The sequence below is a fragment of the Brugia malayi genome (assembly GCF_000002995.4).
Source record: "Brugia malayi strain FR3 genome assembly, contig: Bm_v4_Chr1_scaffold_001, whole genome shotgun sequence".
NCBI lineage: Eukaryota > Metazoa > Nematoda > Chromadorea > Rhabditida > Onchocercidae > Brugia > Brugia malayi.
Genome location: NW_025062475.1, coordinates 3,269,832 through 3,284,755, shown reverse-complemented (window position 1 = coordinate 3,284,755; position 14,924 = coordinate 3,269,832). Strand labels below are relative to the sequence as shown.

General features: G+C 23.2%; 1 protein-coding gene across 1 annotated transcript in view; it reads left to right on the top strand.

The window, feature by feature from the left end:
* Positions 1 to 14,924, top strand: part of Bma-mig-10 — a gene marked incomplete at both ends in the record, with an annotated part of 38,241 nt that overhangs the window by 3,465 nt on the left and 19,852 nt on the right. Inside the window, one exon of the mRNA XM_043076397.1 lies at positions 11,658 to 11,898. Coding sequence (XP_042932331.1) covers positions 11,658 to 11,898 — 241 coding nt within the window. The remainder of the gene's footprint in view (positions 1 to 11,657; positions 11,899 to 14,924) is intronic.

Sequence of the window (14,924 nt, the reverse complement as noted above, 5' to 3'; positions counted from 1 at the left end):
AAAATATATGCATAAAAAGAAGAAAGTTATATCAGAGGTTTCTTTTTTTTTTCTTTTCTTTTTTTATAAAAAAGGAAGAATAAATTGAACATTTCTTTATTCAATTATTTGATGGTCATTTTTGAAGGTTATTTCCTGTAGGAAAAGAAAAATTAAAAGCTGTATAAAATGTATATTTCAACTTTGTTGCAATGAAATTGATTTAAAATTCTCATAAATTAATCCATCGATGCATTAGCCAAGGACAAACTGTGTAACTTTAATTGCTAACCTACCTTTTCTCTAATAGCTTTAGAGTGACCACTGGAGAAATGTATGTGTAAGATTTCAAAGAGTAAATTCTAAAATTGTCAAATGAACCTCGAAATGAAGGTACAATTATGGATAAAGATGATAGAAAAGGAAAGAATATAGTCATGTCACTGTCACTTATAATCATTGTGACATTAAAATGGGAATTTGACGTAAATTCAATTCAGTAATTTACCTGTACATTCATTATCACATAGTCTTATCTTTTATCAAATTGATCAATTTATAATTTTACTCTTCTCAATTGGCCATTTTCCAGCATAAACTTTTTCAAATCAATAAATTTCATAATTTACAACAATTAAATGGATGAGTCATCAGAATAGATTCTCTATTAATTAATTATTGCAACCTATTTCTCGACAACTTTGTAATTGTGTGTTTTTTTATTTAGTAAAACAAAATGAATTGCATCGATTCGACGCAAACGAACAAAAAACTTTTTGCTTTAAAATTATTTTTGTCAAAGAGTGTGTCATCAAAAGTGTGTCAAAAGTTCAAAAATATTTTTCAAATGATATTTTTTTTTAGATAAAAATATTTCTTTTGATTTTAAAATAAATTTTAAAATTTTTCACAAAACTTCAATGATCATCATATTATCAATAAATTCCTAATTTTTACTTTCTGATCTTTGTTTTTTTTTTTTGCTTTTTTGGCACATATTTTTGTCAAAATTCTTTATCTAAAATTTTAAATATAAAAAAAAAAAATAAATAAATAAATACCGATTTTAACCAATTTTAAAGATTTTAAAAATGCACTGAAAAAAAAAGTGCCAAGAAATGGTCTATTATTTTTCTATTTTCTTCATTTTAGTCTTTTCTTTTTTTGGCTTTTAATTAATATTTATACAAATGTAATACTTTTACACTGGGTAGTGTATGATTAAGGTAACTTTATCAACAATAAATTGCTCAGTATCTGCTTAATTTTATTTTTAAGTTATTAATTTTTTCATAAATCATTATAAAATTAATTATATAATTAAAAGAAATATGAAATTTCATTTTTTTTTTTTTTTTGTTAAAAAATTTTTTTAATTAATTGCAGAATAGTAAAATTAATTATGATTTTTCTTAATAAGCTAACACACACATATCTAAAACCAGCATTTTTGCATTTGTATTTTAGAACTTGGCTAAAAATTAAAATAAGCCTATCCTAATGATAACTTCTGCTCTAATTATGCTGTCACAATTTTTATCTGATTATTCAAATCAATGTTAATTTTATAAATAGATAACATTAGTAAGTAGCTTTTGCTTTGCCTATTTAAATTTATGTAATTAAAGCTTGGCTAATTATTTTCCAAGCTAACACTTATTAAGCTAATTGGCTCAAATCTATGATACATTGTTGTAATGGCCACAATTACTTTCACCAACTATTCAGCAAATAGCATTAATATATAAAAGTGAATGGAAAATCATAACAATTTTGAAAGCGATAATTTATGAAATCTTTGTTTAATTCATTTATCAATTTTATCACTACTGTCTCTTATCTCTTATCACTTATCTCTCTCTCTCTCCCTTCCTCTCCCTCCTCTCTCTCTCTCTCTTGTCTAATCCTTTTCCTACTTCTTTTCATTTCTATTATGTTTACTGCTTGAAATTCGTTAAAATTGTCAGAGTGTTCGCCATTTGTTTATCCATTCATTAATTTCGACATTGTTTCGTAAATTTTTACGATTTGTCTGACAGTTCATAGTCCACACAAAACATACATACATACACACACATACACACATACACACACACACACACACACACACACACACACACACACACACACACACACACATACATACATACATACATATATTTATTTCATCTTTCTTACTTTCAAATTTTCACTATACTTTTTTATTTCTACCTCATTTCGTATCATTTATTTACACTTTACTTTTATATTTGTATAAACATATGCAAATTAGATTTATCGAATTAGTGATTTAGTGGATTGACATGTGATGTGACATTGTCATCTTTCACACTGTCATTGTGATTTGAAGATATAAGAGAAAAGCTAAGATGAATACGTCTATGCTACAAAAAAAAATAATTTTTTTTTAGCAATTGTTTTAATTTTAATTAATTTCTTCTTTCTAAAATTTAAGCCATTTTTTAGTTACTCATTTATTATTTTTTATTTTGTTTATTCATTTATTTTCCAGCATTTTTAATTTCATCTCATTATTGATATTCTTATATTTTTACTTTATCACAATTTTGTGTAGTTTAAAAATGAATTGGAATTTAAAATTATATTATATGCATCAGCAGAAATCTATTAGATTGAGAACTGAGAGTCGAGAGTCGAGAGTTGAGAGGTTGAGATGTAATAGCAAGCTAACATCCTAAAAGGATTTATTCCAATAATTCCAATTCTTTATCATTAGGAAATCGTTGAAATCTATGCTTCCCTAATTCTTCTCATTATTAACAATCATACTTTTATTTTATTAAACAAATAAATGAAATAATTTAAGTTCGAATAAATGTTAAACAAATAAAGATTTGTTATATCAGTGGCATTTCATTAGCAGAACAATTCTACCATTTCTCTACATTTATTATTTTACAGTTTTTTTTTTTTTAAAATCATATTTTACTCTTAATTATCCTTTTCATCACAAATATTTCAGTCATTTTTCTACTTAAAATGGACATATTTAACTTTCATAATTTTCACTTCCTTTCCTAGCATCCTAAAATAGCTTCAATTGTATTTTATGTTAACAGTAAAATAGGATTAGAGTTAATCAAATTAGATTAATTCAAATTAAATTTAATTATAATGTTTTTGTGTGGAGGTTGAAGAAGTGAACGAGAATGGCTTGAATGAAATTGAAATGGAATGAATTCGTTCGAGAATAAAATTTCATTTTATTCATTATTTTCATCCGTTCTAATGAAATTATTCCATTCTATTTTTCAGCATTCAAAATCAAATTTTCATTTTTTTTCCTCTTTTTTCTTTTTTCTTTTTTAGCAATAATATTGTTAGAAAGAGAAAATCTTTGGGTATGATTATGGGTAAAGGTATGAATGTAATTGACATATGGGTATGTATGTTTATCATTTATCAATTTGTCAATTCGAATGACAAATTACTTCCCAATTCCCATCATATTTCATCTTTCTGTTACATTTCTTCCCGATTTCTGGAAATTATTTTCTCCGGAAGCTTATTGAAAGCAACTGAAGTGCAAAAGAGCAACACAACTGTTCTGAATTTATCAATGCCCTCCTTTTTTTTTTTAAAATTATTATCACTATCATCATCACTTCATGCATTTTATCACTACCATATGTTCGTTTTTATCTCTTATGAATTCCATTTTTTTTTCTTTTTTGTTAGCTTTTCATTAAAATAATTAAAATTAAGTCTTGAATTTTAGAAATAATAAATACGAGATTGTAAGCTGAATTCTGATGATGAAATAATTGAAAAATTTTCTCGCTGCATTAATTTTATTAAAAAGCTTTTATAAGTAAATAGGAGAAATAATAAATTTCAAATTGTTCAATTTTGAAATTTATTTATTTTTAATGCACTTAATTTTTTTTTTTCATTCAAAATGGTAAACATATGATATTATCAAATATCTTTTCTAAGTTTTTCCATCCGTTCATCCTAGCAATTCATTGAAATAGTCCATCCATTCAACCATGCATATCATATCAAGTAAAAGATAAAAGATAAAATAAACTTATTTATACTTATTTACACCTGTTCTACTACCTATTCATACTTTTACATTTTAGCTGTACAACTATTTATTCTTGTGCTTTAAAGTTGTAAATGAAGTAAATAAACTTAAAACAAACAAAAAGACAATTATAAGTGTATCATCTTTGAAAAGTTACTTCTATCAGATTTAAACTTTAATTCTTCCCTTCCTTTTTTTTTCTTTTTCTCTTTCATTCTCTCTTCTCTCATTCTTCTTTCAAATATTATTCTTTGTTACATTTTTTTTTTTCGTTTGCTAAGCACAAAAAGCGAATCATTTATCATTTTTGGTTACTTTTTTATTGCCAACAAATTTTGTGAAAGGCATTCAGCGCTTTTTTTTTTTTTTTTTAGCTCTCATTGAGCATTTTAAATTAGTTTCAAATCATTTGAAAGCGTTCATTAGCAATGTTTGCCGGTGTAATGGACATTCTGTTTTACTGAAATGAATTTCATTAGTGAAATCATTGATACCATTTTGAATTATTTCTATTAGCAATTTAACTAACTTTTCTATCTGAGAACAGCTGCACTTCTTATCCTTTGAATTAATCATTTAACAAAAAAAAAAAAAAAAAAAGCTATCATTGTAAATTTTTTGTTAAAACATTAAGCTTATATTTTACATGACCTTTTTCTCTGCTTATTTATTAAATGTCCTCTTTATATGCTGGAATTTAAATGATCTTTCTTGTGTATTTATCGATTGTTTCAAATTTGAAATTTAAATGTTGATAATATATATGATTTGGCAAACAATAATAATAATATGATTGAGCAAATATTTGCAATAAAGTTGATTACACTAGCATAAATAATAATAATAGCATTGTTGTATAAGTATCTTCAATGACTGATACCTTTCGAGTGATTTTGAAATAATTCTTGTCAAAACTTTGTTAAACTTGTTCTCAACCAGTTAAATAACTTATAAATATAAAAAGTAACTGTGAATGGTAATCAGTCTAAAAATTTCCAATTTTTTATATTTGTAAGTTATCTAAAAATTGTAATTTTACTTTCCAACAATTGTAATTTTGCATATTTACTTTTCAGTTCTTTTCAACTGTTTGAATAAATTTATAAAACTACGATATAACAATAAAAATAAAGCATAAGCATTGTAGATTTTTTTGTGTAATTTATTATTATTATTATTATTGTTATCATTATTATTATTGTTATTGTCATTATTATTAATATCATTATTATTATTATTATTATGTCATTGTTTATTATTATTATTATCATTACTAATATTATTATTATTGTCATCATTATGATTATTATTGTTATATAATTATTTATTATTATTATTATTAATATGATTATTATTGTCATTCAAGATATTATATCATCTAAGATTTATTAAATAGCACATACATTTATTAATGTTGAAAAATTTTTAAAATATTTGAGAAAATTTACATCTCTATTGATACAGCCTATTACTGATATATTGACATACAGTTGAATCATCTCATCTAAAATACCATATACTGTAAACAAAAAAGAAAAAAAATAGCAATTTATGAGAGTTTTTTTTTTTTTTTTTTTAAATGGCCCACTGAAATTCAAATATATTATTACTAATTTCAATGAGTTGTTTACCATCCGTCATCACCATTCTCTGAGTTGAAAAATTGATAAATTTACTTTTTTAATTTTACTCTTATAATACATTCCAATGTTGAACTATTAGTACAGATTTTTGTGCTAGTAAATTGTGTTACTTATTACTTTCAAATGTTATAGTAATTTATATATTAACTCGAGAAAATAAAAGGAAATAAAGTTAGTAATTGTAAAATTAAAGTATAAACTTTAGAAAAAAGAAATTTGCAAAAGATCGTTCATATGAAAAAGCAAGTTGAAATTTCACCTTTTTTTTACTAATTTAAATAAAAAAGAAAATTTTTTTAAACTTTTTGGTTGAAAATAAATCTCAATGAAGAAAACAAATTTTTGTATAAGAGAGAGAGAAATATTTCTTCATTTTATTCTTTCTTTTTATCTTACAATTGAATTAATTAATGCATATTTATTTCTTAAATATTGCAAAAATTAAATATTACAAAATTTCCTTCTTTTTTTTTCAATTTCAATAAAACTTAGGAAAAGATAGCTTAAGTATGATATTTTTTTTTCTTTAAATCTACAAATACTATACTCAAATGATTAAATTTTTCCAATTAATACATTACGTCTTGGCTTATTTTAATAATTTTGAATAAATAAATATTTGATCAAATGATGATACAATAAGGATTTTTTTCATCTTTTTAATACACTTTATTAATTAATGAAACCATGATAAGGTGATGATAATAATAACGATAATAGTAACAACAATAATAATAAAGATGTTGTAATAGTAGTAATAATAATAATGACAATAATGATAATAATAACAATAATTGTGACAGCAACAACAGTGGTAACAATAATAATAATAATAAATAATAACAATAGTAAATGAGAGTTACAATAAATAATAAGAACAGTAGTGAATTTATTTGCCAGATGCTTAATATGCAAATGACATGAATGGTTATAATAAGGAATAGTTGAAAAGAGAGATGATGATGAGTGCGACTACTTAATTAACCTTATCTTTCATATATTTGTGATATTGAAAGAAAATGTTATTATTGTTGTTGCTTAAATGCTATGCAAATATAATGTAAATTAGTTACTGTTAAATGTTGCATTTTGGGATTTATTTACTCATTAATAAGTGCCATTCATTTCCTTTTTTTCAAATAACTAAAATGAATACTACAAATGTATGCTACTTACAAGCATGAATTGCTTAATTATAATTTAATTATGAATTTATTTCTCATCAGACTTAATTATTCATTAGTTTAGAAAACAGTTAAAAAGTGCAAATTGTAAATTTAATTATTGCAACTGCATGCTGCGCAGAACTGAAAAAGTTTTTTTAATACTGATGGCAAGTAAATCTGTCGTAAATTATGGCATGCAGATCGTGCATTTGCACTTCTAATTGCAATTTTTGTTGTTAATTTCTGATTTGTTGTTTGGTCATTTGTAAAAATATTAACAATTGCTAATGTTAATTTCTCATAAATTATAATAGTTATTGTTAGAGTAATGTAAATCACAGAACAGAATAAAAGTTTTTTAAAAAATTGTATTTTAATTTTTATTAAAATTTTAAAAGTATTAACAATCGTTATGAGGAAAAGAAAAAAAAAAGTCCGCACAAACGATTATCAAGATAAAATGTTAAATATTGATTTAACTCTTTCTAGAACTTCAAACTTTATTATAGCTAAAAATTTCTGTTGTCATAGCTGCTGGTAGCAATTCTCATTTCTTTTTTCAAATTTTAGCTATTTTATAAATCAAAATTAGACATATCATAGCAAAAAAAAAAATTTTTCACTCCAATCATACTAAATATCTTACTAAACAATCTTTTTCATTCATTAAAATCTAACAATTTTTTCTTCTTTTAATTTTTCCATCCAACCATCCAATTTCATTTCATCAATTTTATCCATCAATATTGTAATGCTCATATATGTGATAAGTAAATTATGCATATAAATTTGTTATTATTATGTTGTTTATCTAATTTTTATAAATTATTTCTGTAATGCAATTTTTGATATATTTTACAAATTTGAGGGATTAAATTTAAAAAAATGATAATTATCACTGATAAAAGAAGTATCATTTAAATTATATTTGATAAATAAATGAAAATATATCTACTCTTATGCACTTATATGTTTTCAAGTTCATTTATCTATCAAAACAAAGAGAAGAAAGAGAGAGAGAGAGAGAGAAAGAGAGAGAGAGAGATGTACATGTTGAATAGGCCTTTGAATTTGCTTTGAAAATAAATTGATGTTTAGGCTTCTCTGTATTATATCAGCAATAAATGAATGTGCTCTCGCATTATTATTACATTGATAAAAATTGACTTTTCTTCTGCAATGGCTTTTTTATTTTTTAACTTTTATTTTATTTTTTCTTTTGAATAAAAATGAAGAAATACACTATCACTTTTTACCTCTCTCTTTCTCTCTCTCTCTCTTTTTGTTTGTTCAAATATATTTCGTTTTTTTTTTTTTTTAAAATATGATTCTTACTAATGCTTATTTTAGAAAAGAATTTTTAATTTTAATCGAGCAATATGCTTATGGAATTAATTATTGTTACTATAATTATTAATTAAATTCCATTTAAAATCATTTTAGCATTGATTCAATAATTCCTAAATTAGCACTTGAAAATTTCTGAAATATCATTTATTGGTTTATCTAAAGATGTTCGTGCAATGTTGTGCAATGACAATTAATCATGAATTGTGCATTGAATATTTTAATTGTTATCATTTATTATTGCTTAATACTTTAACTATTTGATTAAATCGATTATAAAATTTAAATATTAAATATTGTTTTAAGCTAGGAAGAAAAGCTTATTTAATTTGCATAACTGTCACACAGATTTATGAAAAGAAAAAAAAAAATTTTATTAATAAATAATAAAAATTTCCACTTCAAGATGTAACATTTTTTTCTTTTTAGAAAAAGAAGAAAAGAATGAAATTATATTGTAAAAAAAAAAAGTGAAATTAAAATTAAATAATATATTCCCGAAACTTTTAAGCTAAAATTTTAAACATAATAGTAATAGAGCCATTTCAAAATATTACAATAATGTGAATTTAATTCTCTACAAATTTAAGCAAAATTAATTGCTATCTATTTTATCAAATAGTAACTTTTTTTTTATATCTAAATCAATTAATCAATTTAATTACATTTGTTTACTCATCAATTATCATTAGACAATTAAAGGCTAAAAATTTTTTTTCTCTTCTCTTTATACATTATAATTAATTACTATTACTTTTTTCTTTTTTCATCAGTAGCGCTTAGTTTTATTTGCTTTTCGATCGCTGATCGAAAATATTTAAGCCTAAAATTAGCAATGCATCAGATATCATTTCATCTAAATTTTATTTCATGAATACTTTTTTAAATTTTAATTCATACATTCTCTCTCTTTCTCTCTCTTTTTTTTTTCCGCGTCCATCAAATTGAATGTTTACTTTTCTGCTCATTCGATCATCAATTTTTCTTTCTTTTTTTTTTTCCTTTTTTGGTATTTTTCATTATTGGATTTTGTTCTATGCTCGTAAGAATAAAAAAAATTGATTGATTGATTGATTAATTCTTTGGATCGATTTTGCTCTATTCCGGAACTTCACAGTTTTTTCATTTTCTTTTTCCTACATTAATGATCCGTAATTTCTAAATTAATGAAAAATTTTTAATTAAACTTTTTTCAATTCATAACATAAACGAAACAGTTTTATTTGTAACTGTTTAAATTATTATTATTATTGATAAAAAATAATTGTTTGAATTAAATAAGAAATAAATTTTTGTGCATTTGAAAAAAAAAATTTTTTTAGATTTAATCCGAAATCAATCAATCAATCATTAGTTCTTCTTTTCTAATAAACACTATGCTCCCTCTTTTTTTCTTTTTTTGATTTAGCCGAAAATTTATGCAATCGATATAGCAAGCAATATTGATAGATATTTTAGTTTTTTCATAAAAATTTCAATATTTAGATTTTAAAATTTAGGAGAGAAATGTTAGTCCTTTTTTGTAAAAATTTTAAAATGATAGTTAAATTTTATGTAATGAGTGTTTTTTCCACAAATGAATAGTGATAATATTGCCTAGGAAGCATTTAAATGTGATCTTTTTCTTTCTTTTTTTTTTTTCTTTTTGATTTAAATGGCTAAAATTGAAATGAAATGCTAAATGCATTGAATGAATTGCAAAATAGCGAAATGGTGTGACTGAACAGAATTGAAATGAAATGAATTGAAATGAAATGAAATGAAACAAATGGAAATGAAATGAAATGAAATGAATTGAAATGGAATGAAATGAATGGAAATGAAATGAATGGAAATGAAATGAATTGAAATGGAATGAAATGAATTGGACATGCTTAGATCATTTTGATAGCAGCTGTAAAATTCATTGAATTTCAATGAATGAATGAATGAATTCATTTGATAATACAGATGAATGCCTTCAAATCTTGTTCCATTCTTTCTAGAGTTCCACTAATTATAAATTTTAGTAATAACATCTCTTTCTCTCTCCATTCTTTGTTTACATATATGTTTATATTATACACATATGCAAATATTTGCACTAGATAGCTTTAACTTGATTAGATAATTTAATTTTTTTGAAGAAAAAAAAAACAGTTGTAAATTGATAGAGTATTTAAAAGATAAAATTTTAATAAAAATTCTTAGCTTAGAAATAAATCAATCCTGTTAATATGATTGAAATTTATTTTTAATATTATTATTTTTCTTTTTTTTCTGCTTCAGCAATTAACAAAAATTAGTTAGTTGATACATTTTAATAGAAATTGTTTAAAAATTTTTTCTGTTATACTAAATAGTGAAATGTTTTACATGAAATATTTATGGCAAAATATTAAATTTATTTATTTAAAAAATTATTAAAATTTATGCATTAGATGATATTATTCTTTTTACCTATTGAAATTGATAAGTGATTTAGTGGTAATTATGGATGAGTTAGTTAAATTGTATGATAATATTTATTTTGCAAAATTTTATTTTTTTTTTTTTTTTCATCTTTATTTTCTCATTTTACCTTTGGAAAATGAGAAAAAGTGAAAATCATTTTTCAATTTTGTTTTAAATTCATTTTTATTTCTTACATACATATGAAAACAATAAATGACTTAAAATGATGGTTTTTTTTTATATCACAAAATTGCATTATTAAAGTATATTTTTTATTTAAAGAAAAAAACAAACCAATTTTTATAAAAGTGTAAAATTTCCTTTTAATTCTATTCTGTTTAGCTTTTTTTTTAAAAAAAAAAATGACAATCATTACAAGAAATCAATATTTCGATTAACCGATACATCAATATTTCTTCCAAATGATATAATTCTTTCATTTTAAAAAGATTTTCTCGTCTTTTGCTGCAAATTTTTAGTGGAATTTTTTTTTTCAAATATTAGGAAATTTTGATGAGTAATTCAGCTATTAGTTAAAATTTAAATTATCATTTAATTTTTAATGTATTACATCTCTCTCTCTCTCTCTGCATGTGCCATAAGTTTGTAAGATTTACAAGAAAAAAAAAGCTCTATAAATAAATAAATGAAAAATTATAATAATTAATCATTCTTCTACTGCTTTATGTATTAGTCATCCAAATGAAGATGACTCATGCAAAGTCTTTATCTTTTGCTTTATAGCATCGATTAAAGTGTAAGCAATTGACTTTGCTTATATTTTAAAAATGTTCAAAAGGCTTTGTGAGTGAGAAATTCTTAATCCATAAGCAAATAATTACCGCTTTTCTGTGAATATCATTGAATTTATAAAGATTATACAGACTGGAAAAGCTTAACGTTCTTAGGAAAATGAAAACTTTTAATTTATTCTAATAATTTATTTTTTTTTTCATAACATTCTTCTCTTAAAAGAGAGAGAGAGAGAGAAAGAGAAAGAGAAAAAAATTGATTTTAAAAAAATTTAAATACTTTCAGCATTCAATTACTTTCATCATTGCTAAATTCCGGACCACGTTATTATTCCGCTGGACATTGTAATCCATCATTACCGGTGAACAATAATAATTCAAATTGGTGTGATACTGTGACATTTCAAAACTTATCTAAATTAGAATTATTACTTGGATCAAATTTGTCATCACAATTACCATCTCCACTTGAAGAAGATTGTCAACAATTGACAATTGGTCAATTTTCAACTGATAACATTCCAACGGTTAGCATTATTTTATCTTTTTTTTTTTTTTCATCTTAACGATAGGTAATTTTCTCAAAAGTATAATTATTTAAAAAAAAAAAGCAAAAAAAGTGCTCATAAATTTGCATAAAAAGAAAATATTTATTGGATGCATAGATACAATTTTCGGAAGTAGTAGAAATTTGTTATTCACCGGAAAGGACAACTTTTTTTACGCATTTTATTTTCGTTTTTCCTTCTTTTCTTTTTGCTGTCTCCTCCTCAGATCTTATCATTTCTTCAGAAGCGCAGCTGTTCCTATTTCAATCTGTTCGTCGTTTTCACATTTGAAAAAAAAAAAAAAAAAACTCTTCTCTTTGGCGCTTTTGTAAATCATTCAAAACTCATTATGAACTTCCTGTATTTCTCTCTTTTTTTTTATATATTTATTTTCCTTTTCCATATTTTTGAAATTTTCCTTTTTTTTTTTGAAAATGTTTTAATGTGTTGCAGCTGTGCTTGTATTGCTTCTTTCTTATTTTCTTTCTTTTTTTTTTTTCTTCTCTTTTTTAAATGAAAGAAAAATATTTTAAGAGTTAGTGCTATAAGTATCTTTCTTAGTTTTTTGGCTTTTTTGTTAAATTTCATTCTCTCTCTCTCTCTCTCTCACATACAGCTTTTCAGTTTTAAAAAAAGTGAAAAAAAAAATTCAAATCAATTAGCTTTATGTTAGCAAAGAATGTAAGTTAAATCATTTTGACATGCATTGAGACATTACTAATGGCTTTTTATTGATACTTTTAGTTTTTTTTTTTTTTTTTTGTTTTTGTTTTTATTATCGATTAGAACTTATGGTCAAGATCTTTGTTCGGAAAATAATATCAAGGAGAGGTTAAAGGTCATTTTGTATTGTCTAAATACTGCGACACTTATTCAAGAAATTCCATAATTTACAAATAAATCACTTACTGATTTTTTTCTCATTCTCATAATAATTAATCTATTTACTCTGTTTTTTTTTTCATCAGTTAAAATGATTTAATTAGTTATAAAAATGAATTAAGCTAATTTATCCATAAAAATCTGATAAGCTTTGCTAGCAAACGATTATTTTGTATTTTCAATGCAAATTCATCCTTCAAATTTCCTCAGCATCATATCCACAAATTCATTCATTAATTTCATTTGTTTACATTTCTTTTGTTGATTTCTATTGAAATGTTTGTTGTTATAAAGTAATCTCTCTCATACTTTCTAACTTCCCAAAAGCAATCTCTTATTTCCGGTGACATCTGAGACATCTAATCTCTCTCTCTCTCTCTCCCTCCCTCTCTCTGCTTATCTTGACAGCTTTTTTGTCCATTTGCTATTTCCTTTCTAACATTTCTGGCCATTTCTTTTGTTTATCTTTCAACATTCAAATGTCTATCATTTCAATGACAGATATATTTAAGTGTAAAATTAAACAAAAATTATAAATTAAACAAAACAAAACAAAAAAGAAGGAGAAAATTTCTTTAAATTACATCAAATTAATATATTTTTTTTTTTTGGAACAAAAAAAAATATTAACATTTTTATTCAAATAATTTATGAGCTGTTGTTGAAATTTTTGTGAAATTTCTCTTGAGATTTTAACAATCTTTTTAAACAACATATTTTAGTTTGTTTCATAGCTAAATGCTATCTCATATTACTTCTATCATTCTCTCATATCAGTTGTTTTGTTGTGGCTTATTTCCACTTTTATTTTATTTTTGTTTACTATTTTGTTTATTCCAATTTTAGTTAATTTACATTTACTCATTTCTCTTCATTTCCTTTACTTTTCTCATCAAATCTTATTAAATTTTTACATTGTTCATAACTTAACTTAGAATCGATTTGCAACGTTGCAAACAATATGGCAATGATTTTAAATGCTTTAAATGTTCAACAAAAAAAAAAAAAATTTAGTAAAATTAGCATTTAATTATGAAGAAATTAATAAACTTTTATATGCCAAATTTTTTATTTCTCTGGAAAATATTTTTTTTTTTTTAACAACGATAAATTTAATTGAGTTGAAAATTTTGAAAATTCGAATCAGAATTCACTTTTTTTTATTTGTTCATTAAATAATTTTTTCTTTTTTTTCGAACTTGAAATATTAGTCTTAAATTCTTTCCTTCATAATTCAGCATTGAATAATTTGTTCTCGAATTCAGTGCATATCTAAATTTGATGACATTTGAATTAGAAGCACTAAAATATGTCACAAAAATATATTTTACCTATGCTTTCCATATTCCAACCAACTAAATAATGAAAAAAAAAAAATTAACTAAATCATTTCACTCAATTTTTCAATGTTTGAATTAGAAATACAAATCAATTTCTAAATGTATTATAATTCCTAATTTTGAATTAAATTTATCCAATTCAAATTTTAGATTAAATAAATTCCATCTCTTCTCATTTACAAAAATTTCATCCTTTCATTCTTTTACACCATTAAATCTTATTGATAATACAATAATTTTTGCATTTTTTCTGTGATATGGAAATTTCGACAGATTGTCCAAAAACCTTTCTCTCTCTCTCTCTCTCTCCCTCCCCTCTCTCTCTCTAATGGCTTTTATTCCAAATCATTGAGCCAAAAAATTAATATAAATAAAATTGGATATGATATATGCCAGTGATTATTTCACTTTGTCATTCTCATCGACAGATACCGCTATATATTTAATTAATTAACGATGAAATATTAATTGAATAGGTAGATTAATAAGTGCATTTTTATGATCCGTCAAAGCCGCCTCATAATTAAACCCAATTTTTTGGAACATATGTGAGATACATTATGCTTTTTAGAGTTTAGTCAGCTTATTTTGAATGAAATCTAATTAATACTGTAATTAGTGAGCCATTCAATTATCGCATTTTATTTTATTTTTCATACTAAGACATATAAGTAAGCATTCATTGTTACTTACTTCTTCTTGTTCCTTTATATAATTTAATAAGTAAACTTACCATATAAATTATAAGTAAAAAAGTCAATATGTACTCTTTAGTTTATTAAC